This window comes from Hemitrygon akajei, chromosome 26, assembly GCF_048418815.1.
Source record: "Hemitrygon akajei chromosome 26, sHemAka1.3, whole genome shotgun sequence".
Taxonomy (NCBI): Eukaryota; Metazoa; Chordata; class Chondrichthyes; order Myliobatiformes; family Dasyatidae; genus Hemitrygon; species Hemitrygon akajei.
This window is the reverse complement of record NC_133149.1, coordinates 10126396-10151133: the sequence shown is the minus strand read 5'-3', so window position 1 is coordinate 10151133 and position 24738 is coordinate 10126396. Positions and strand designations below refer to the sequence as shown.

The window sequence follows — 24738 nt, the reverse complement described above, 5'->3', positions numbered from 1 at the left end:
ATGAATTACTGGTCTCTGTAAAAGTAAAATGGTTTGTTCTGAGCTCTAAGATTGAAGCTACCTTGCAACAATTTAACATATGGAGGTAGACCTTCCCTTGCAAGTAATAAACACGACTATAAATTGATCCACTCTGAATCTGTTGTAGTTCGTTATTGTCTATTAGAAGACCTAGCTGAACAGTACACGGCAGATACCAGCCATATATCTCAAGTAGAAATAAGGCAGACTCTGTTTATAATGATTACATCCAGACATGAATACATTTCTGAATGCATTACAAATTAATATTTTGTGTTGACCATGATCCATGTAATCTATTAATTATGATGAAAGATTTATTCAGCAGTAGAAACATAAAATTAACATTTCAAGGCAGAATATATTTTTCCTTTAACTGTCTAAATCAAGGGTTCCCAACCTTTTTTATGCTATGGATCTCTATCATTAACCCAGGGGTCTGTGGATCCTAGGTTGAAAACCCCTGTTCTAATCTTTTGCAGGAACAACCTAATTCCATTTTGTAAGCAGAAATTTACAATATTTTTCAGATGCTGCCAAAGATTGCACAATTAAAAGATCTCTACGCAAGATTGCTTTAATCTGTGATGTGCTTTAATGAAAAATATGATTCTCAGCTACATAGTCATGAATTATGAAGCAGAATAAATAAAAAAACATAAAATAACTAAATTTTTGTTCATGAAAACTGTTTATTTAAGGAAATAGAATTTAGTCAGTGGTGCAAGTTCAGCAAATCTTAACACTGCCTCCATAAACCTTGGTTATCATTCACACTTGTTTAAAAACATCCGTTAAAAAGTATGATCAAATTAGAGTCTCAAAATTTAAGGCAATTTTAGCCAGAGCTTAAGAACTTACATTAACTTGCTTACAGGCAACTAAGAGGAAAATAGAACTTAGAGCAATGATCTGTACATGACACTTCCAGGACCTTCCTGTATACATACTAGCAGACTGGTATAAAATTAAAACATACTTAACCAAGCTATGCACTGAGATAAGCCTTGTTTGCATGTGCTTGCAGTAACACTCAAATATTAATTGGCAAAATACTGCAAAAGATATCTAGTTATCATTCCTGGAACTAGGTTCTTGTCAAAAATGGCACTTTAATCTTTTTATTTAATTAAGTTTTAAATTGGCAATAACTTTTTGTATGAAATTCTTTTGTAGCTGTTGCAGATGAAACATTTAAAGTGATTTTTTGTTTATTTCACACACATATAGTTGCTAATTCCTTCCAGCCCTGGTCTCAGTCATCAGGCTGTCAAGATACATTAATGATTGTTGGATGGTGGAGAGAGGGAACGTGTAGAAATAGAAAAAGAAATAAACTGGCAAATGAAGTGATGGAGAATAACAGAACCTTGCAACAGAAAGGATCAGAATTTGCTAGTCAACAGAAATTGCCATTGACAGAGAAATCAGCAATTTTTAAACAGATTAAGCGGAAGTGTGCAAGGCACAATAATTCATGAAGCAACTTATTTAGTTCTGAATAAAAATGATACAATTTTGTTTCTGGTTTGGACACAGATGTACAAATTGAAATTATGAGTTGAGTTCTCTGGGTGGGGGTGTGGTGGGAGAGAGAAACGGCATGTCTTTACAAAGGTCTACGACATCAGAACAACCAAAACAGTGGGGAAGAGTAATGAGAAGACTGTGTATGGAATGAATGAGCCACCCAAAGTTGCTGAAGCACTTCCATCTAAGGACAACAAAAGAGTTGGTAAAACAAGGTGACCAGTTCAGGCATTAAAGGGTTCAGAGAAAATACAAGGGTGATGGAAATACGTAAGTGGAAATGGACAGGTGTGAGATAGGGAGGAAGGAAAAGGGATGGGGAAGGGGGGGGGGGGGAGAGAGAGAGAGAGAGAGAGGAAAAAGTCATAAATACAAACACAAAAGTAACAGGAATTTAAAATAAATTAAGTACACAAATGTTAAATTGAAATAAAACAGATCAGAGAAATATTCATGTAACATAAAAAATGTAAGTATGCTTAATTTTAAAGCAGAAATGAAAAATACATTGAAGTCGAAGGTCATATATCATGGTTACAGGTTAAAGGGTGTCAAACTGGGTTGGGAGAATGGAAATGACCATATGATGTACAAGATGGAGCCAAAAGAAAAGGTAGTCTCAGTGTAGGACAATGAAAGCAGCAACAAGGTTGGAAAGAAAGGATTAGGAATGAATGTTTTGCTGGACTGGCAAATATTAGCTGCATTCAGTTAAATGATAGACAACTGTAGCATTGTAAAGCAGTCCTGCACCCATGCTGAAAGCTGCTGGTAGAGGTAATTGCTTCAATGATGTCAGAGGCCGGTTAGCACCAGAGCTCAACATGCAGACTTTCGCACTCTCTGCTGCATCCCCATCAGTTGTCAGTTCAACAAACCACTAAAGCAGGGGTTCCCAACCATTTGTTTTTATGTCATGGACCCCACCATTAATTGAGGGGTCCATGGACTCCAGGTTGGGAACACCAGCATTAAACCCCAGGAAACAGCCAACAGATTAGCTGAAGTATTTACTGGCCCCATTTAATCACTAGTGACCCTCATGAAGTGAGTCAAGAGAGTGTTTCTCACTGATACTGTCATCATATGAAGGCAACTTAACAATGGAAAAATGACATGGTAGCATATTCCACATTTCAACATTTTTAACCCAGCAAGGAGAATTATTTCTACCAGCATAGGGTTACATTTCCTCCTTAGAAAAAATATTAATTGCTCTTATTTTGTTAATTTAATGAATGTAAATGAAATTGGGAAGGTATTCTGCTGTAGTCCCTGCTATGCAGCTGTTATGTTGCAGATTTATAAAACACTAGTTAGGCCGCAGCTGGAGTATTAGTGTTTGTAGTGTTTGCATGTTTTTGATTTGTATTTTTAGCTGGTTTGGCACAAGATTGTGGGCCGAATGGCCTGTTCCTGTGCTGTACTGTTCTTTGTACTTCTGGCTGTCCCATTACAGGAAAGATGTGGTGGCTCTGGAACAGGTGTAGAAGAGGTTTACCAGGATGATGTCTAGATCAAAGGAAAGGTTGGACAAACTAGGGTTGTTTCTCTGGAACTGCAGAGGCTGAGGTGAGACCTAATAAATGGTATGAAATGATGAGAAGCTTAGAAAGAGTGGACAGCCAGTATGTTTTTCCCACAAATGAAGTGTCTAATATTGAAGGGCACGTATTTATGGTGAAAGGGGTTAAGTTCAGAGAAGATGTGCAGGGCAAGTTTTTCACACAGCGAGTGGTAGTTACCTAGAATGTGCCGCCAGGAGTGGTGGTGAAGGCAGATACAGTAGATGCATATAGGCATTTGAATGTGGAGAAAGTGGAGGAACATTGTGCAGAAAGGATTGGGTATGATTCATAACATGAGTTCAGAACAATACCGTGGACCAAATTAGGCCTGTTCCTGTGCTGTACTGTCCTATGCTCTATCACAGATAATTGAAACACAGCAAAGCAGTCTCGTCAGTCATTCTGGAAATCTCTTTGGAAGCACTATCCAATTAACCTCACTTCGCTGCTCTTTTCCCATATCCACAAAGTATTCCTATATTTCCACCTGGTATTTACCCACCACTTCCTTGAAATTTTATATTGAAGTTTTTATGAATAACCAATCAGAAGGCAAGTAGTGCAATGCTGTAGTCCTATCACAATGCTGTAGCTCTACCCCTGGTCTTCACTGAACAAAGGAAGATAAACTTGGAACATAAGTGACCAACTGTGCAGATGTACTGGGAAGCTTGTTATTTTAATATGAGGTTTTCATTAAGTGGTACTTTTCCCAATTCAAAACTGTGGTATCATCAAGCCATTGTATTGCAGCTGAATTCACTGGCATGCTCAAAAGCATGTGTCATATGGTTTTGTTTCCATGAATGTGCCATTGCTTGTTACATGTTATAGTTATTACATTCTATCTAAAGATGAGAATTACAGTTACATAAAGATTAGTTTTAATTGTCACATGTACATTGAAACATACAATAAAATGTATCATTTTGTGTCAATGACCAACACAGTCCTAGAATGTGTTGGGGGAAACCCACAAGTGTCGCCATACTTCTGGTGCCAACATAGAATGCCCTCAACTTACTAACCCTAGCCCTAACTGTATGTGCGTTGGAAGGTCAACCATCAAGCTCTTGAACTAAAGGTGATAACTTCACTTGCCCCATCACTGAAATGTTCCCACAACCTATGGACTCACTTTCAAGGACTGTTCATCTCATGTTCTTGATATCTATTGCTTATATACTTATTTATTATTTGCACCATTTGTTGCCTTTTGCACACTGGCTGAACTCCCAAGTTGGTGCAATCTTTTATTGATTCTATTATGATGGATTCCTTGAGTATGCCCCCAAGAAAATTGATCTGAGGTTTGTATATGGTGACATATATGTACTTTGATAATAAATTTACTTTGAACTTTGGAATGTAGAGGGAAACTGGAGCACTGGAGGAGACCAACACTGCCACAGGGAGAATGTACAAACTTCTTTCAGACTGGGGTAGGAATGGAACCCTGATCGTAGGTGCTATTAAACAATTGCGTTGATATGTTAATGTGTACCCACTCAATGAATGAAATGACGGAAATAAGAGGGCAGTCCATGCACTTGACACTTCAAAAAAAATTGAAGTTTGCAGAAAACTGTGTAGATATACCAAACACGAGGAAATCTGCAGATGCTGGAAATTCAAACAACAACACACACAAAATGCTGGTAGAACACAGCAGGCTAGGCAGCATCGATAGGGAGAAGCGCTGTCAGAACCCTGTCCTGACAAAGGGTCTCGGCTCAAAACGTCGACAGCGCTTCTCCCTATCGATGCTGCCTAGCCTGCTGTGTTCTACCAGCATTTTGTGTGTGTTGTTGTTAGATATAACAAGGTTGATTTCTTAGAATCAGTGGAGAAGGGCTTGGTTGTTTAGGAGAAGAGTAGGTGAATTCCTTTACCTAGCAGGCTGCAAATTTTTGTAACTATCTCCAAGAATCTGCCTGTTCACTGATAGCAATAATTTTGGCTACTAAGGAGACAAGAAATGTCCAGACAGGCCAAAAAAAAGCCAAGGCACTTTGATCACTTTGCACTAAAATGGACCTTTTCTGTTATAATTGTATTCTTTCTTGTAAAAATGTTTCTATTTTCTTGTAAATTCCATTTATATGATACTCTGCGCTGATGATACTGTTGCAAGGACGTTTTTTATACTCTGCCATCAGATTTCCGAACAGACAATGAGCCAACCTATGAATACTACCTCACTATTTTTGGCTCTCTTATTGAACTACTTATTTATATATATATCTTATTGCCATTTATAGTTTTGTTAAAGTATTGCAATGTACTGTTGTCACAAAACAACAAATTTTACTACATATGCCGGTGTTATTAAACCTGATAGGGTTGTAAAGAAAACATTTGGCACATTGGCCTTCATAAATCAACGTGGTGAGGACAGAAGATAAGATGTTATGTTGAAGTTGATTAATTGGTGAAGCCTAATTTGGAGTATTGTGTGCAGTTTTAGTCGCCTACCTATGGGAAAGATGTAAATAAGATTGAAGGAGTACAGAGAAAATTTACAAGGATGTTGCTTGAACTGGAGGACCTGACAAAAGATTGAATAGGTTAGGACTTTATTCCTCAGAAAGTAAAAGACTGAGAGGAGATTTAATAGATATGAGGGCTATAGACAGAGTAAATGCAAGCAGGCTTTATCCTCTGAGGTTGGGTGGGAGTACAACTAGAGGTCATGGGTTAAGGGTGAAAGGTGAGAAGTTTAAGGGGAATGTGTGGGGAAACTTCACTCAGAGGGCCATGAGAGTGTGGATCAAGCTGCCAGCACAAGTGGTGCATGTGAGCTCGATTTCAATGTTTAAGAGAAGTTTGGATAGGTACATAGATAGTAGGGATATGGTCCCGAAGCAGGTCGATGGGTGTCGGCAGTTTAAATGGTTTCAACATGGACTAGGTGGGCTGAAGGGCCTGTTTCTGTACTGCACTTTTCTATGACTCTATGCCTGATTCTGAATCTGGTAACATCAATGTGCGTGACAAAAGCTTGACTTGAATGACAAAGTAATGGAGACTTTTCTAGCCCTCATTTATTATTTCATTGCCTATACAAACTGCAAATCGTCCTCAGTTACAGACTACCTACTATTGTAAAAATACCCTCTACCAACTTTAGGGAGCCTCGTCCTTTCCTATTCCTGATCACTTGAATGTTAGTCAAACTCGGGCTTTGAGAAATTCACTTTACAGTTTTCTGGAGATGTTTTTAAATCAGAATCACTTTACATCACTCCTGCCTGTGATTTTCTATTGAAATTTACATGAGCAGGCTGGCTGCAGAATGTTTCAATGTACAATGTGATAAATAAATATGAATCTAAGCTATTGGTCAAGGGTAGGGTCTACAAATTTTAAGTTGGATGTTACTAATGTGTCTATTCTCAATGCCTTGAAGGATATTATTGTTGGTGGAATATTACATTCTGCCTTAAAGTAAGGTTCCAATTACATGTTGGGTTGACGGCTGTACAAAATGAATTTGCATGGCACATGCAAAAATATGATTTGAAAATCAAGATCTTGGATTGTTTTTAAAAAAATAAGTATACAAATCTATCAATTTTCCTACAGAGAGGAAAATGAAATTGAAATTGCTCTCTGACAAACAGATAAATGAAAGTTACATACAGATTACAATTTTACAAACTGTACTAGATTTGGGGATGCAGCATCTCAGCAAGACTTAGTGCAAATAATATTTAAAAGCAGCTTGAAATCGTACCTGGGACGACAGTGGGTTCCACAGAGGTTCGGAAGGAGATGGAACCTGCCTCTGATCTGCCTTGCCGATTCTCAGCCACCACAAACACTTCATATTCTGAGTTCCACTCCAGGTTTCCGAGAATAACGTATTCACTATCAGCTGGCAGTTTCATCTCGGGCTTCCAGTTGGAGTGATGTTTCTGTGGAAGAAGCCAACGGTGAACAGAGAGCAAACACAACCTGATCTTAGCTGGATAAAAGTTACCTCTCAGGACTGCTGAAGCTTCTCACTGAAAAGTTACAGACAAGAGTCAGAAAAATGCCAAACTCAGACACAAGAGATTCTGCAGATGCTAGAAAACTTGAGCAATGCACACAAAATGCTGGAGAAACTCAGCAAGTCAGGCAGCATCTAGGGAAGGGAATAAATATTTGATGCTTTAGGCTAATATGTTTTGGCCCTGACATTGACTGTTTATTCCCCTCCATAGATGCTATTTACCGTTTACTTCTGCTGTGACGGCATCCATTTTGAATTATATTTTATTAACCGTATTATTTGATTTATGTGCTGTGTATGATTATTGTGGGTGCACCATGGTCAGAAGGAACATTGTTTTCTTTGGTTATATATATATATATATATATATATATATACACACACACACACACAGTTAGATGACAATAAACTTAAACTTGAAATTGCCTGACCTGCTGAGTTCCTCCAGCATTTTGTGTGTGTTTCTAAATGTTAAATTCAACTGTGTACTTCTGTCATGCAAGTATTTGTAAATGATAAATGGATTAACCAACAACTTCTTCTGGACTAGAGGCTTTGAGCTATCAGCAGAGGATAGATAAGTTTGGGTTGTGTTCTCTGGAGCAGTGGAGGCTGAGGGGAGACCTGATGGAAGGTTATAAAATTATGAGAGGTATAGATAGGGTAGACAACAGAAACCTTGTTGTCCCTGGGTAGAAATATTCAAAACTAGAGGGCACACCTTTAAGGGGTTTGCAAGGGGAAAGTTTTTGCTCTTGGAGAGAAGTAGGTGTCTAGAATGTGCTGGCAGAAGAAGTATTGAGAGCAGATTTAATCATGGTGTTCAAGAAACTTTTATATTGGCACATGGAATGGAGGGATACCGATGATGTACAGACAGAAGGGATTAGTTTAATTTGGCGTTGTGTACAGTACAGACATCGTGGGCCAAAGGGCCTGTTCCTGTGCTGTAACATTCAACATTCTATCACAGGAGGGAGATATTGCAGAATTGAACTTCTAAGATGATTTTGATCACTATTCACTCAATGCCTGATTTTCCAATGCATTCTGGGCCTTTTTAAAATTCTTTTTGGGAGAGAAGTTTATAATCTGCAGTGAAAGCATCCAACAATCCACCTGGAGGCTAAAACTGCCTGAAGGTCATAATGGCCAGAAACATAATTAAACAGCAAGACTGATGGGATTGTGGTAGATGAATCAGACTGGGAGACTGTTTCGCTGAACACCTACGCTCTGTCTGCCAGAGAAAGTAGGATCTCCCAGTGGCCACATATTTTAATTCCACGTCTCATTCCCATTCTGATATGTCTATCCATGGCCTCCTCTACTGTCAAGATGAAGCCACACTCAGGTTGGAGGAACAACACCTTATATACTGGCTGGGTAGCCTCCAACCCGACGGTATGAACACTGATTTCTCTAACTTCCGTTAATGCCCCTCCTCCCCTTCTTACCCCATCCTTTATTTATTTATTTATTTATTTATTTATTATTCCCCCCCCCCCCCCCTCTTCTTCTTTACTCTTTTTTTCTCTCTCTGTCCCTCTCACTGTCACTCCTTGCCTGCTCTCCATCTCCCTCTGGTGCTCCCCTCCCCCTTTATTTCTCCCTAGGCCTCCCATCCCATGATCCTTTCCTTTCTTCAGCTGTGTATCCCTTTTGCCAATCAGTTTTCCAGCTTTTAACTTCAACCCTCCCCCTTCTGTCTTCCCCTATCATTTCTGATCTCCCACTTTCAAATCTCTTACTATCTCTTCTTTCAGTTAGTCCTGACGAAGGGTCTCGGCCCAAAACGTTGACTGTACTTCTCCCTATAGATGCTGCCTGGCCTGCTGTGTTCCACCAGCATTTTGTGTGTGTTGCGTAAACATGAAAGGTAAATGGTTTTCAAAGCAAATCTGGGCGAAGTCAACAGTCTCCAGTAAAAAAAATCTAAGAGTTGTACAGAAGCTGGCAATGGGATTTCTAACCTATAGTTCTATGGTCAATTATATTAATGGAGTATTAATTCCAATAAACTTTGCTTTGTTGGAGAAGCCAGAGAGTGATAATAGAGGGCTGCCTCTCTGACTGGAGGCCTGTGACTAGTGGTGTGCTGCAGGGATTGGTGCTGGGTCCTTCGTTGCTTGTCATCTATATCAATGGTAATGTGGTTAACTTGATCAGAAAATTTGTGGTTGACACCAAGATTGAGTTTGCAGTGGACAGTGAGGAAGGCTATCATGGCTTGCAGAGGGATCTGCATCAGCTGGAAAAATAGGTTGAAAAATGGCAGATAGAATTTAATGCAGAACAAGGGTGAGGATTTGCACTTCAGTAGGATCAGCTTGGGTAGGTCTTACACAGTAAACGATAGGGCACTGAGGGGTGTGGTAGAACAAAGGGATCTGGGAATACAGGTCCATAATTTGTTGAACGTGGTGTCATAGGTAGATAGGGTCGTAAAGAAAGCTTTTAGCACATTGGCCTTCATAAATCAATGAGTTGAGTACTGAAGATGGGGTGTTAAGTTGAAGTTGTATAAGACATTGGTGAGGCCTAATTTGGAGCACTGTGTACAGTTTTGGTCACCAACCTACAGGTAAAATGTAAACAAGGTTGCAAGAGTACAGAGAAAATTTACAAGGATGTTGCCGTGTCCAGAGGACCTGAGTTACAAGGAAAGATTGAATAGGTTGGGACTATTTTCTTTGTAACATAGAAGATTGAGAGCAGATTCGATTGAGGTATACAAAATTATGAAGGGTATAGATAGGGTAAATGCAAGAAGGCTTTTTCCACTGAGGTTGGGCGGGACTACGACCAGAGGTCATGGGTTAAGGGTAAAAGGTGAGAAGTTTAAGGGGAACATGAGGGAAACCTCATCACTCACAGGGCCATGAGAGTGTGGAATAAGCTGCCAGCACAAGTGGTGCATGTAAGCTCAATTTTTTAACACTTAAGAGAAGTTTGGATAGGTACATGGATGGTTAGGGGTATGGAGGATTATATTCCCAGTGAAGGTCGATGGGTGTGGCGCATGGCCAAGTGGTTAAGGTGTCGGACTAGCGATCTGAAGATCTTGCCGAGGCAGCGTGTTGTGTCCTTGAGCAAGGCACTTAACCACACACTGCTCCAGTGCACCCAGCTGGGTACCAGCAAAATGCTGGGGGTTAACCTCACGATAGACTGGCGTCCTATCTGGCGGGGGGGGGGGGGGGAAGAGTCTTGTACTCTCAGTCACTTCACGCCACGGAAACCGGCCTAAGCACCGGCCTGATGAGCCCATAAGGCTCGGGACAGACTTTAACTTTAAGGTTGATGGGTGTAGGCAGTATAAATGGTTTTGCCATGGACTAGATGGGCCAAAGGGCCTGTTTCTGTGCTGTACTTCTCTATGACTCTATTGTATTGCTTTGAACAGGCTGATTCGGGCTCTGATGCAGAACAAAATACAAATGATGTAGTCTAGCATCTGTAGATGCAGGGTAACAGATGAAAAATGCTGGAGGAACTCGAAACTTTGACTATTTATTCATTTCCATAGATGTTGCCTGACCTGCTGAGTTCCTCCAGCATTTTCTGTGTGTTGCTCTAGATTTCCAGCATCTGCAGGATTTCTGTAGACGCAGGGTTTTGCTTTCAGAAGGGACAAGAATTTGTCTGAACTGCTGTGATGTTTTTGTCCCATCCTTGTAAACACAAAGAAATGAGGAGTTATAATGCAATGCTTTCAGTTCTGGGTGTGAAATTGAATTGCATAAATATTGGGATTATGTGACTTTGCCCAAGAAGGATCACCTCCAAAAACTCAATGAGGCACAATTGTTCAGTTATGTGTTGGTTATTGACGTGAACTATGCATTTCTATGCATGTTTTGATGCTAGTGTAACAAAGAAAGCTAATCTTATCTTAATTTGTGGGTCAATGGAAAGTTGTACATTCACTCCCCAGTACAGAAACAAGGGCATATTATCTCAGCAGAATAGTGAGGTACACTTTTAAAATGGATTGGTTTATTGAAATCACTAGTATTTATTGCCCTTAAATGAAAACCACAGAGTTTATAGAACTGATTATTAATAAACTTGTGTACAGGTGGGAATGTTGATAATGACTCAAGACATCCCAGTCTCATTGTGATGTGCTTGCAATCCCTCAATCTGCCCTGCAGCTGTAGTACATTTCACACAGAGAAGTAAAATGGACCCAATCCAATGCACCCCCACCCCCCCACCGATTGATAGCAGACCTTTCATACTCACTGCAGAAAGGTTATTCTTACAAGAGATTCTGCTGATGCTGGAAATCCAGAGCAACATACACAAAATGCTGAAGGAACTCAGCAGCTCAGGCAGCATCTATGGAGGGAAATAGAGAACACAGAAATCTACAGCACATTACAGGCCCTTTGGCCCACAATGTTGTGCTGACCATGTAACCTACTCTACAAACTGCCTTGAATTTCCCTACCACATAACCCTCTATATATCTAAGCTCCATGTACCTATCCAGGAGTCTCTTACAAGATCCTATTGTATCTGCCTCCACCGCTGTTGCTGTCAGCCCATTCCACGCACCCACCACTCTCTGTGTGAAAAACTTACCTCTGACATCTCCTCTGTACCTACTTCCAAGCACCTTAAAACTGTGTCCTCTCATGCTAGCCATTTCAGACCTGGGAAAAAGCCTCTGGCTATCCACACAATCAATGCCTCTCATCATCTTATACACCTCTGTCAAATCACCTCTCATCCTCCATCGCTCCAGGGAGAAAATGCCAAGTTCATTCAACCTATTCTCTACAGCATGCTCTCTAATCCAAGCAACATCCTTGTAAATTTCGTCTGCACTCTCTCTATAGTATCCACATCCTTCCTGTAGTGAGGTGACCAGAAATGAACACAGTGCTCCAAGTGGGGTCAAGCTAAGGTCTTATATAGTTAATGGTTTAAGCTGAGAAATCCTGATGAAACGTTGATGGCTGATTCACCTCCACAGATGCTGCCTGACCTACTGAGTTCCTCCAGCACTTTTGCCTGTGTTGTTCCAGGTTATTCTTAGTATACTTTTGCCCGTGGCTCTAAAGCCGCCTTTTCCATCTTTGAAGAATAAATATGCTCTATTATAAAATATTTAGAATATTTTTAATTTTTTAAACTATGTTTAAACAAAGTTTCAAACTAATGTGGCAAATTGTCAACCATTAAAACTTCTTCTATTATGAATTATAAAAAAAGTACACTTTCCTTGAATATTTCAGAGGATGACATCATAACTTCCACCCTGTAACATCTTCAAGTTCAAGCTTATTGTTACCTGACTGCACATAAATACAACCAAATGAAACAATGTTCCTCCAGACCACTGTGCACCCACAAAAAACATATCACACACAGCACACAAAGCAAAATATTACCGTAACATCAACATCAGAGATCAGAAGATTTACATCTGCACCGTATTTTACTCACAGCTTTATATCTGACCAGGTAGTGGCGAATAGGAGAGCCTCCGTCATCCTGCTTGATCCAGTTGACCTTGTAAATATTTCCACTTCCCAGTGCATGTTCTTCAAGTTTAGGTGGACTTGGTTCTCCTGGAAGTTAATGTCAGTAATACCATATTTCTTATCTGAAAATCTAAATGTCCTTATCTAATAATAAGACTGCATCCACTCAAAATATATAGGTTGACTAATAATAATTATTTAAAGAAAATGTTTACAAAAATTCTAGGATTCAAATAACTTACTGAGAACAGAACTGCATTTCAAAAATGTAATGGTGGGACAGCTGGACTGCAGTAACTGAGCTATTAATACATAAGGGAGGTTTGCTGTTGTTTCCACTGAACTAAGAATATTCAAACATGTGAAGATAAATTGAAGTCTTCAGGTTCCTGTACATTAGGCAATTCATAGCCTGTAGTGCATTAACAGAACAAGTTCTGACATAATTTGAGCCTCTCATACACTCAACTGTGCCTGATCTATATACAAAGACTCTAAACGTGTGTGTTCATAATGGTGATTGGTTGCTGCTGTTCATTAAACACGTCAGATTTCTGGTTTATTGCTGAAATTGAAAGAGGCAAGCAGGTAACAACATAGTTTATTGCAGCATGTTTGCACTGTCTGGCTGCCTACAGAGAATACTCCCAAGCGTACCCTGGATGTTTATGTTGCAATATTAGATCAAGGTCAGGAAAATAATAATGTATACTTTTATTGTAGAAGACACAGTAGTTGTGAGTGACACAACTACCAAGTATATAAAATCTTGAATCCGAGTAATAAAAAGAAAGGAGGGGTAAGCAGAGTGACCATTCTTGGAGTGGGTCAGTGTTAGAGTGGTCACCTCTCCAAGATTGTCTCTTCTCATACATTTTGTTTAATGCATAGCCCAATATATATATTGGGTGTTGGAGTGGAGATACTCTATCAAAGAGTGACCTTTGATAGAGTGACCTCTATCAAAGTTCACCTTCCCACCGTCAGCCTGCAGGTCACCGTTGGGCAACGTGTAACACCTGCTTAGCCACCCCCCCCCCACCCCCGGATCAGGGTCACGTGAAGCCATGGGAGCAGGTGGTGGATGGTCGTATGAGCAGCTGGTGTATATCATGTCCTGATTATATGACCACTGACACCAGGCAGACAGTCTCGGAAGAGTATTGATAATGGCTGAGGTCACCTGTCTTGTAAAGACACTGCCCAGAAGAAGGCAATGGCAAACCCTTCTGTAGAAAAATTTGCCAAGAACAATCATGGTCATGATCACCCACATCATACGACATAACAAATAATGATGATGGTGATGAATATACATTTAGGGTACAACTGATTTCAAAGGATATATGTATATGTGATGCTATGTATGTATATAGTACACACACACACACACACACACACACACACACACACACACAGAGTGAGGAGCATATAAAATCTTGAATATTGTCCTTCATCAGCTACAGATTTGTTTGTTATGTTCCGTGTTGTATGACATATGCCGTTGTCTCCATGACCACGATTGTTCTTGGCAAATTTTTCTACAGAAGTGGCTTGCCATTGCCTTCTTCTGGGCAGTGTCTTTACAAGATAGGTGACCCCAGCCATTATCAATAGAAAACCTACAGCACAATACAGACCCTTCAGCCTACAATGCTGTGCCAAACATGTACTTACTTTAGAAATTACCTAGGGTTACCCATACTCTTCAGAGATTGTCTGCCTGGCATCAGTGGTCAGATAACCAGATCTTGTGATATGCACCAGCTGCTCATCTGACCATCCATGACCTGCTCCCATGGCTTCACATGACGCTGATCATTGGTGAGGGAGGGGATAAGCAGGTGCTGCACCTTTCCTAAGGGTGACCTGCAGGCTGGTGGAGGGAAGGAGCACCCTATACCTTGTTTGGCAGAGGCACATCTCCACCCCATGACCCAAACATCAGACTAACATCTAAGTAAACAGAATTAAATTTTCTCTCCCCCCCCCCATGTCAATGTCATTGAAAGTACAAAGTAAATTGAAATAAAGGGAAACCTGTTTTTAATTTTTGTATGAAATATATTGCCACTGATAAATGTTACTAATTGCAGGGTCTGGGGATCTGAGCAGATTGAGGAAACAATCTCTAAGTTATCACTGGCTTTCCAGTGAGAGGACAGGGAAACCAAAGACTAAGTTGTTATTTCTGTACAAGGCTTCAGTATTCCAGATTGTATGTTGCAATGTATCACAATGATAAATTATTTCATTACTGAAATGGTAATGCAGTTCTGCTCAAACAGTTATGTGCAGCGGTGGCTCTTATAGAGAGACCAGTTGTCATGACAATCCCTGAAACATAGGTATGTATTTATAGTTCCAAGTACTAAAGTGAAGCTGGATTCTCGTTGAATCAATGGCAAACCTGTCCTCATTGTCTCAACGTTCCTTGTTTCTAAACATAAAGCAGTTACAATGTTAGCATTCATTTCAAGAGGACTGGAATATAAAAGCAAGGATGTCGCGCTGAGGCTTTATAAGTCAGACTGCACTTGGAGCATTGCGAGCAATTTTCGGCCCCATCTCTAAGAATAGTTATGCTGGATTTGGAGAGGATGTACAAGGGCTTCATGTGAATGATCCCTGGAAATGGAAGTGTTCATGTATGAGGAGTGCTTTGATGGCTCTGGGCCTGTACTGGAGTTTGGGAGAATGAGTGTGGATGTCACTGAAGCCTTACGAATATTGAATGGCCTAGATAAGAGTGGATGTAGAGGCTGCTTCCTATCATGGGAGAGCCTAGGACCAGAGGGCCCAGCCTCAGAATACAAAGTCGGCCCTTTAGAACAGAGATGATGAGAAATTTCTTTAGCCAGAGGGTGGTGAATCTGTGGATTTCACTGCCTCAGGTAACTGTGGAGGCCAAGTCCTTGGGTATATCTAAAGCCGAGTTTGATAGGTTCTTGATCAGTAAGGGAGTCAAAGGTTATGGGGAGAAGGCAGGAGAATGAGGTTGAGAGGGAAAATAAATCAGCCATGATTGAATGGTGGAGCAGACGCGATAGACTGTATGGCCCGTTCTGCTCTTTAGTTGGGTGACCATTCTTCTTCTTGGTTACTGAACGAAGCCTGAACTGATCAGTAGAAGGTTCTTGAACAGGCACACAGATCTTGGTTAATGTTCAAGAAAACTTTCAATGAATAACTTGCTCCAACTGGGCAGGTAAAGTGTACATGCAAGAGACACCAACCTTACCATGATGACAAACAAATCTAGTCAGAGGTGGGCTTTAGGCAATTTTAGAGGCAGATATATTAGAGACTTTTGAGAGATGGCACATGATCATCAGGGGCCCCCATCACCCAGGTCATTTTGCTTTGCGTTGCTGCCATCAGAAGGTATGGGAACCTTAAGACTCACACCACCAGGATCAGGTACAGTTTTTACCCATCAACCATCAGGCTCCTGAACCAGAGGGGATAACTTCACTCAACTTCACGTGCACCATCATTGAAATGTTCTCAAAACCAATGGACTCGTTTTCAAGGACTCTTCGTCTCATGTTCTTGATATTAATTACTTAATTAATTAATTAATTAATTAATTCTTTCTTTTTGTATGTGCACAGTTTGTTTGTTGTCTTTTGCACACTGGTTGAACGCCCAAGTCAGTGCGGTCTTTCACTGATTCTGTTATCGTTATTGTTCAAGTAGGGATTTATTGAGAATGCCTACAAGAAAATGAATTTCAGGGTGTATATGGTAACATGTGTAATTTACTTTGAACTTTGAATGTGAGGAAAATGGAGGGATATGGACATTGTCCAGGCAGAGGGGATTAGCTCAGTTGGCCATTTGATTACTAATTTAATTGGTTTGCCACAATGTTGTGGCCAAAGGGCCTAATCCTGTGCTCTATATTTTATTTTGAGGGAGGTGAAGGAGTTCAGGACATTGTGGCTGAGGACTATTCAGGGAAGGGGGCATGAAGAAATGGGAGAATGCACAGCCATTTAAACTCTTTCCATGAGAGCTGTAGAAGGGGTGTAAATACCAACCCAATGCCATTAGCTTCCCCAGTGAACAGTATGGTTTTCCTGCACAATTTTTTTTCAATTCTCATTTACAATGACAGATTCCTAATCCAATGCAATAGGATCGTAATCGATTTTTCAGTAAATATTTGTTGAGAGTAGTATGACGTGGAAGTGAAGCAGTCTGTAATGAAACGGGTTCTTAAAGAGTCTGTCAGTTGACCAATAATTTCACTAAAAATACCAACAATCATTTATAAGTTTGCTGAGTCGTCAGTATAAGAGTCACCACCACATAATAACTTTGCTGTTAGTGTTTACCTTAAATTACTCTGGCAAAGCCAACCTTAAAGTGCTAATATTCTGTAAATATATTAATTTGAAGCTTGGTTAGCTTATCAGAGAATGGCTTCACAATCCAAATAAGGAGTTTTGCTGCAACTTTAACAGGTTAGTGTGAATTCAAAGGAAGAAACAGAAAAAAAATCAAGTTGCTCCTTGTGTAGGTTGATTCCAGGTGGTGTAACAATTATTGGGAATTGCTTTATTCCTTTTCTGGTCAAAATAAATCCGTTAAAGAAGAAGAAAATACCAGCACGAAACATGCTCTGTCATGCAGCACTGTTTGCAACGTCATGTTGGCTAGGATAATGGAACTACATGAATTTCTGGTTCTAGATGAAGAAAGAGATTCAGTTAGCATGCATGTGGTGGTTCCATTTACACTAAGTGCTTTTATTCACATTCACGCTTAATATGGAAACGTCCAGCTAATATTCTTTCTTTGGTATTCCGCTGGGTATACCAAAGGAATTATCTGATGAGAGAATAAAGACCAGTGCACTGAGCTGTGGGTATTCTAATTTATGGAATGTCAAAGGCATATCTTTTCCCAGACAGGTTGCCAATTTCATTGAGAGAGCTGCGTTTACCATATGCCAAGCCACATCCCAACATTATAAATGTCATAAATGTGCAAAATTTACTGCCATATCTGAATGTTGTGAATTTATTGTAAACTTGAAAAATATCACCCATGATGATACCCTGTGTTAAATGCACTGAGTGTAAATGGTAATGGAAACTTCCAAACAATGCCTAAATGAAAAGAAAATTTTGCTTCTTGTTTGCTGAATAAAAGGAATTTGTTCAATTGCAACCAAATAAAATGCAAATGAAATATACACACAGCTGAAACCCAGCTAAACCGGTTTGCATCTGTTACTGGAAAAGCATGCATGGGTGGGGATGGGAGTCCATATCTCAGCCTCTTTTTAAACTCCAGATGTCGCCCAATAGGCTTCAGGAGGGGAACAAAACTACTTGCATGCAGTGCAGTTTTGCTGTGCGTTGCAGGTGTTAGTCTTGAATCTGTGTTCTAACAGGCACTTCCCTCTTACAAACCAGAGGTTAAAGAGACAAATCACAGCAAATTTCCAACAAGGTGACCGACTGTCCAGGAATTTACAAGTAAGAATTTTATCTTTATATTTAGCAGGGATGCACTATGGAGGAAAAGAAAAAAGATGCATCTTTGCTGTTTGTACGGTTTAAGCCAAACGTTAGTAATATTAATGGAGCACACGTAGTTTAAACCTGTGTACTCAGCACCAGCACACAGCTCTAGTGCTAACACAAGTAACACTGGATTGACAGCTTGCTTGAAATAACAAGACAATTAAAGTGTCCATCTTTATGCAAACACAAAGCAGTCTGCAGGGCAGAAACTCGTTTGCATCCATTTATTTATTTCCTCTTCATTTTAGCAGAATAGGACAGGGGCTAAATCTATTTCATTTCAAGAGATGTAACTCTGGATGAAGTTAACTTTTAATTCACTATTTTATAGAGTCATTAAATCCCTGAATTTAAATGCATATACTTTAAACATTATTCATCTCATTATTATTAATGAGCCTGCCTTTAGGTATCTAAAAAATGTTTGCTAATACTGGCAATAAAATAGATTTCTTCAAACCAGATTACTTTAACAGTTTTTTTCATGTTTATATATCATCTATTTACCAGAGTCAATTCTTGATAAATTACGTATTTTGTTTAAAATTAATATAAATTAGATTTGTTGTTTTTCCTCTCTGGCCGGCAACCTTGCTATTTCTTTAACATTTTGTCTGTTTTTTTACGAGGCCCATGTTGCTAGCTCGATGCTCAACTCAGCATGGATGGAAAGCGTGTAAGGAGCCGGCTGGATTCAAACCCAAGACCACTCGCCTTGAAGTCCAGTGCAGATGACACTACACCACAGGTGCTACTGCATATTATTGTAGAAGAATTCTTTGCATCCCCTGTTATGGTCTCAATATTTATTTATTTATTTGTCATCTTTTGCACATTGGCTGTTTGTCCAACTTTGTCTGTGTGTAGCTTTTCATTGATTCTATTTTATTTCTTTGTACCTACGATTGCCTGCAAGAAAATGAATCTCAGGGTTGTATATGGTGATATATATGTACATTGATAATAAATTTCTTTGAACACAGTGAAGTTTTTAATGAAGAATTATCTTAGTATCTACAGTCTGTCAAGTGTCAAAGATGTTTATATTTGATTTGATTCACCGAGTTGATCCCATTCCTATCTTCAAGTAACAAGCTGATTGTGCAAATTATCGGGTTGCCATGCAACAGTGGAATGTCAGAAACCACAGCTGCTGAAATGCTGGACAGCTCCAAACTTCAAATAATGCCAGAATTCTAATAAACTCAAAGGATAGAAAATAAATTTGATGCTTTCACTCCCTTGAAGGCACTGACCGTTTGGAAGATTGTTGCTTCAGTGTAACATTGAGTTGATTGGCACAACATACAGAACTGTGCAAAAGTCTGAGGCACCTTAGATTTTTTATATGGTTTCAGATGGCAGGGCCTCTGCAGAGCCCTGATCTCAACATCATCAAGACTGTCTGTGATTACCTGAAGAGACAGGAGCAAGCACGACAGCCAAGGTGAACAGAAGAACTCTGGCAAGTTCTCCAAGATGCTTGGAACAACCTACTAGCTGAGTTTCTTATAAAACTGCACAACAGTGTACCTAAGAGAATTAATTGATGGCTTTTTTAAAGACAAAGGGTGATTTGATTTAGTTTTTTTCACTGTTTACTGCTCTTAATTGTAATTTTTTTATATTTAGAAATTTCTCATTTCATTATTTTTGAAAGCATATTCACTTTACAGAAGTTTTATTTTAACATGTGCCTCAGACTTTTGCACAGTACTGTATTTCACATGAGCAGTGACCCTCCAAATCGTCAGAGCTTCAACTATGTGAGAACATCATTGTTTGGTTTTTAGTTGTTACGTGATGGTGTGGGTAATGGTGGTTATTTCATAAATCTGTTTTAACCCTTCCTTGTCAGGCCCATTGCCTCTTTTAACGAGCGTTGTGATCAAGATTTCCCATCCTGAACCCAGGGGCATTAAGATTAACTGTTAAGCTCTTCTGAGCGCACTAACTGAAACTAGGAAGAACATCTCATTATAATCCAAATTTTAGCTTTTACAAGTCTGTATGAATTAGCAGTGGGGGGGGGGTAAAGGAACACTTATTTTGAGCAAACTAAATAAAAATAGAAACAGTTTAAATAGACTCATTCTAGTTTACTTTGGTATGGGGCTACAAATGCCATCCTGTAAAAACCCAGGGCTTCAGAAAGGGGTGCCATGGTAGTGCAGTGGTTAGCATGATGCTGTTACAGCTCAGGGTGTTACAGTTCAGAGTTCAATCATGTCGTCCTCTGGAAGAAAGTTTGTATGTTTGTCACATGTTCGCATGGGTTTCCTCTGGGTGCACCGGATTCCTGCCACAGTCCAAATACGTACAAGTTAGTAAGTTAATTGGTCATTGTAAATTGTCCTCTGATTAAGCTAGGGTTAAATCAGTGGGTTGCTGGGTGACATGGCTCGGTGGGCCAGAAGAAACTGTTCTGCACTCTTGCTCTAAAATAAAAAAATGCTAACAGAAGCTCTAAAGAGAGAGGAAGGATCTTTAAAGATGGGCTACACCTGGGACAACTTGAAAGACTGGTCTTAGGACAGAGGATTCTGGTGAGCTGCTAGTTATGTCCCTGTAGGGGTGATGGGCTTAAGTAAAAGTAAATATTCTGGTTCACATTTTTTTTTAGAAGTCCACTACTGCCGCTATCCAGGCATTCAACCATTTTCCATGGTTTTTGTTTTGTTTTTATTGTTATATTTATTATTACCATCTACACTGTTAATTGTGAACTTCAAGTGAAGAAGGAATTACATCACACCCTCGTGTATATGATAATAGACTAATTTGAATTTAAATTTTTTTCATATTTTAAAAACTAATTTCCATTACTAATTTTATCTTTTATGCCTTTGTTCATTCTTTGGGTAGCTGAACTTTAGACGCAAATTGCCAATTTATTTGTTGGAAACTCCCCCTAAAAGCTTGGACTGGGTTAATTTAGCAACAAGTAACAGGATTGATGAAGTCACTTTACAGATACAATTAAATTTATCTCCAAAGTACCAAGCAAAAGGACAAGAGCAGGAGGAATCAGTTTATCAACAGTGTGCTCAACAAAGAGACTGCTCCATGGTTAAGGGTAAATCCATTAATTCAATGACATTCTAAATAGGTTAAATGGCCAAAATTATTACCAAGTTAAAAGCATTAATTAATGGCTTTAGAGCTTACAAATAATTGGCTGTTTCAATTCAACAATTTGCATTTTACCTTTCACCTTTCTGCAGTTTGACACCAGAGCATTTATCTTTTATAATGAGATTTGTTCTGCGACATTTTGGCAAATACATGAAAAATGTATTTTATCAGGCAATTATAAAATTTCCATAATACTCAACTCTATTGTAACCTTTTGGAGAAACTCGTTCAATTTATTCAACCAATCAGAACAAAGATTTTACCTTCTGTTCACCAGCGTGGACGACATCATCAGCACCATGCAAGCCACATGACAAAGTCACATGATACGCACGTACATGATTGGTTGAAAGGAAAGTGGAGGAGAGCACATGAAAAATATAAAATTAAAATTGATGTAAACATGGGCAAGAAATAGAGTCACAGACTGAATAAACCAAAACCAAACCGAAAACAGTAAAATACAAATGGGGCGTTTAAGTCAAGCTCTCTGGTTGCAACAAAGATCAGCAGTATTTCCTCTGGCTGTAATTGTAAATGAGAATGTTTAGTCGTTAAACAATTTGAAAAGAAAAATTGCAAAGCATTTTGTCACAGAAATGCATTTAGATTCAGGCAAAGCTTGAACATCTTTTCAGCAAAAAAAAAGGTCAAAATGGAATAAACCGATAATTTCATCATAGGAAGCCTTTGCTTCGGCTCTCCCCGAATGATATATTCAGAGGAAACTCTGCAGCATTACAAATGCAGGGAGAAGCACCCTGTTTCATGAACGCTTTACAAGAAGACTTTTGTTACATGTTGTGAGTTTAATCATCCCCCAAAAACTCACAACAATGTCTGAATTTTACACCGGCAATTTCCATTTGATTTGGTAAAACCTCAAATGGAAACGTGTATAAATTTTATTTTTCTACACATGCGATGTCAGGGCCAACAGATCAGCAATTGCGTAATGAATGCAAAATGAAGTGGAAAAGGCCTTTAAAAAAACACTGCGATGGGAGTATTGGTTTATGCTTCAATCCGGACCATTCAGCGGTAGTAATTTTCACTATGGGAATTACTATATGCTAATGGCTGACAGGTACAAGACCATGATATTGGAAGTCCTGAAGACAGGCACCGCAGACATCTAACGAGAAAATAAATAAACAATTTCTGAAATTTCAATAGGTTCACTGGTGGACAGGGCTTTGGGGAGAGAAAAAGAAAACAAATCAATTCTGGCATTAATTTCTACAATGCAGTTTTGTTTTCTTTCAGTTTAGCCCCTGATAAAAAATGGCTTGTCGTAGTTTTAATGTGAAAAAGATTATGTTGTTTTCAGTAGGTTGCATCCGACCACATTAGAAGCCATCATCAATGTTCTGCAATGTTGGAATACAAAATGATATTAAAGCTGTATGAAAATTAAATGATTAATTAATATTTTCTTCATTAAAAGCAAAGTGGCATTAGTATTGCACTGCACTAAAGTAAAAATCCAATTAATGTTTAATTGCATTATAACCACAATGTGAAACAAAAGTCATAGTCATCTATTTTTCAAATGTTTAAAATTACTATTCAGAAACAAAACATGCTTTCATAATTTGTCTTTGAAATTAACCATATCTTTCCATAATTAAGTGAAGACCATCCATTAATAAAATAAAATTGCCTTTTTTAAAACATGAATTGCTCTCAACAATAAAGATGTTTAAAAATAATTCAAGAGCTTTCTGAAAGCAAAAAGATGCTTATCCAAAGACCTGCTGTTAATGGAAGAGAACTTGTGCACATAGCTGTGGAGATGGTAAGAGACGAGTGATTTCTGCAATGAAGGGGCACAAACTCTGCTTCTGTAATGGTTCTGTTTTTAACCAGCAGAGGATTTTCTCACATCTTTCCTCTCTTCCCATATCTGTATCTCTGACTACTAAAGTAGTGAGCTGTGGATCAAACCCGCCACGGTTGCACACACAATCATTATTCACCAAACAAAATAATTTAACAAACCCATGCTCTTAAATGTACAGGCATGCACCATCAGTCGAGGCTGTTGACCAGATGCTTGACTGAACCTATCCAGCGATTTTCTGTAATATTCCTGGACTCAGGCCAACCTGTGCAGCAGACAAGCAATCCAAGTAGTGACCAACCTTGTCTATATTTCATAGGCATTCATGGAAGGACCTGGTTACGAAGTCACTTGTGTCAGAACTGAGGCATTTGCTCCAATCAAATAAGTGTAATATTGAGTTATTTCTTGGAGATTCATAATTATCAAGAACTCATTATAAGGAACAGAAAAGAGTATTAATTCAGGTACACTGAGCGATGTAAATGATGTTATGTTAGCATGGAATGACATACACACTAACTCCTTCATATGTTTACTCTCTGATCATTTAAATTTTAATTTTTATATACTTAAGCACTGAAATTAGACTGACAGCAATATATGCTCAGAGCATGCACTATACCACTTCTACAAATATGTTCTAAATGGAAGACTATTATGCAAAAGATTGCTTAAGCAATTTCAGAGTTGGAAGAGAAAAAAAAAATGATATTGGTTATTCCATGTTGAACCAAATGCTGTCACATCAGACCATTTCACTGCCTTTAAAAATAGCTTTCTACTTGCTGTCAGTATCTTTTGATAACACGGACACCACAATTTGGCGATGTCTAAAATGTTGTAGGAACAAAAACATTTTTCCAATGAGTACTTAATACTCTGAACAAGATTCGCAAATTCAGAGGAAGAGATGTCACCGTGCATTCAACTTAACTCTGAATGAATAATTTATCTGCACGTTTTTTCCCTTTTCGCTTTGATATATTCAGCTACAGTATATTGAACAAACAGCACACAGCACTCTCCTTTAATAAACTGATGCTGTCTGAGCTGTCATGTACATTGTGATAAAAATTCAGTCAATAGCCAATGCAAATCTTCCAATAGAGCCAGATGGCACACAGCCAAGTCTTTACCATTGGCCAGAAATGACAAATGCCAATCATCCGGCCACAATAGGGCCAATGGCTACAGTGCATTTGTTTTCAATGGGTCTGGAGGACCTGAATTATATGAAAAGATTGAATAGGTTAGGACTTTATTCCTTGTAATGTAGAAGATTGAGAGGAGACTTGATAGAGGTATACAAAATTATGAGGGGTATAGATATGGTAAATGCAAGCAGGCTTTTTCCACTGAGGTTGGGTGGGACTACAACCAGAGGTCATGGATTAAGGGTGAAAGGTGAAAATTTTAAGGGGCACGAGAGGAAACTTCTTCACTCAGAGCGTCATGGGAGTGCGTAGTGAGCTGCCAGCGCAAGTGGTGCATGCAAGCTCAATTTCAATGTTAAAGAGAAGTTTGGATAGGCATATGGATGGGAAGGTATGGAGGGCTATGGTCCAAATGAAGGTCGATGGGACTAGGCAGTTTAAATGGTCTCAGCACA

The 24738-nt window shown here is 39.1% G+C and overlaps 1 protein-coding gene across 10 annotated transcripts in view; it reads right to left on the bottom strand.

Annotated features, from left to right (window-relative positions):
• Positions 1-24738, bottom strand: part of LOC140716749 (neural cell adhesion molecule 1-like) — a 694163-nt gene that overhangs the window by 100435 nt on the left and 568990 nt on the right. For 8 of the 10 annotated variants that reach the window (XM_073029568.1, XM_073029569.1, XM_073029563.1 and 5 more), the window contains 2 exons: positions 12574-12698; positions 6856-7036 (listed from right to left, as the gene is read on the bottom strand). In XM_073029568.1, coding sequence (XP_072885669.1) covers positions 6856-7036; positions 12574-12698 — 306 coding nt within the window. Of the gene's footprint in view, positions 1-594; positions 1736-6855; positions 7037-12573; positions 12699-24738 lie in introns of those variants that run through there. The other 2 variants (XM_073029567.1, XM_073029573.1) reach the window with 2 other exon arrangements.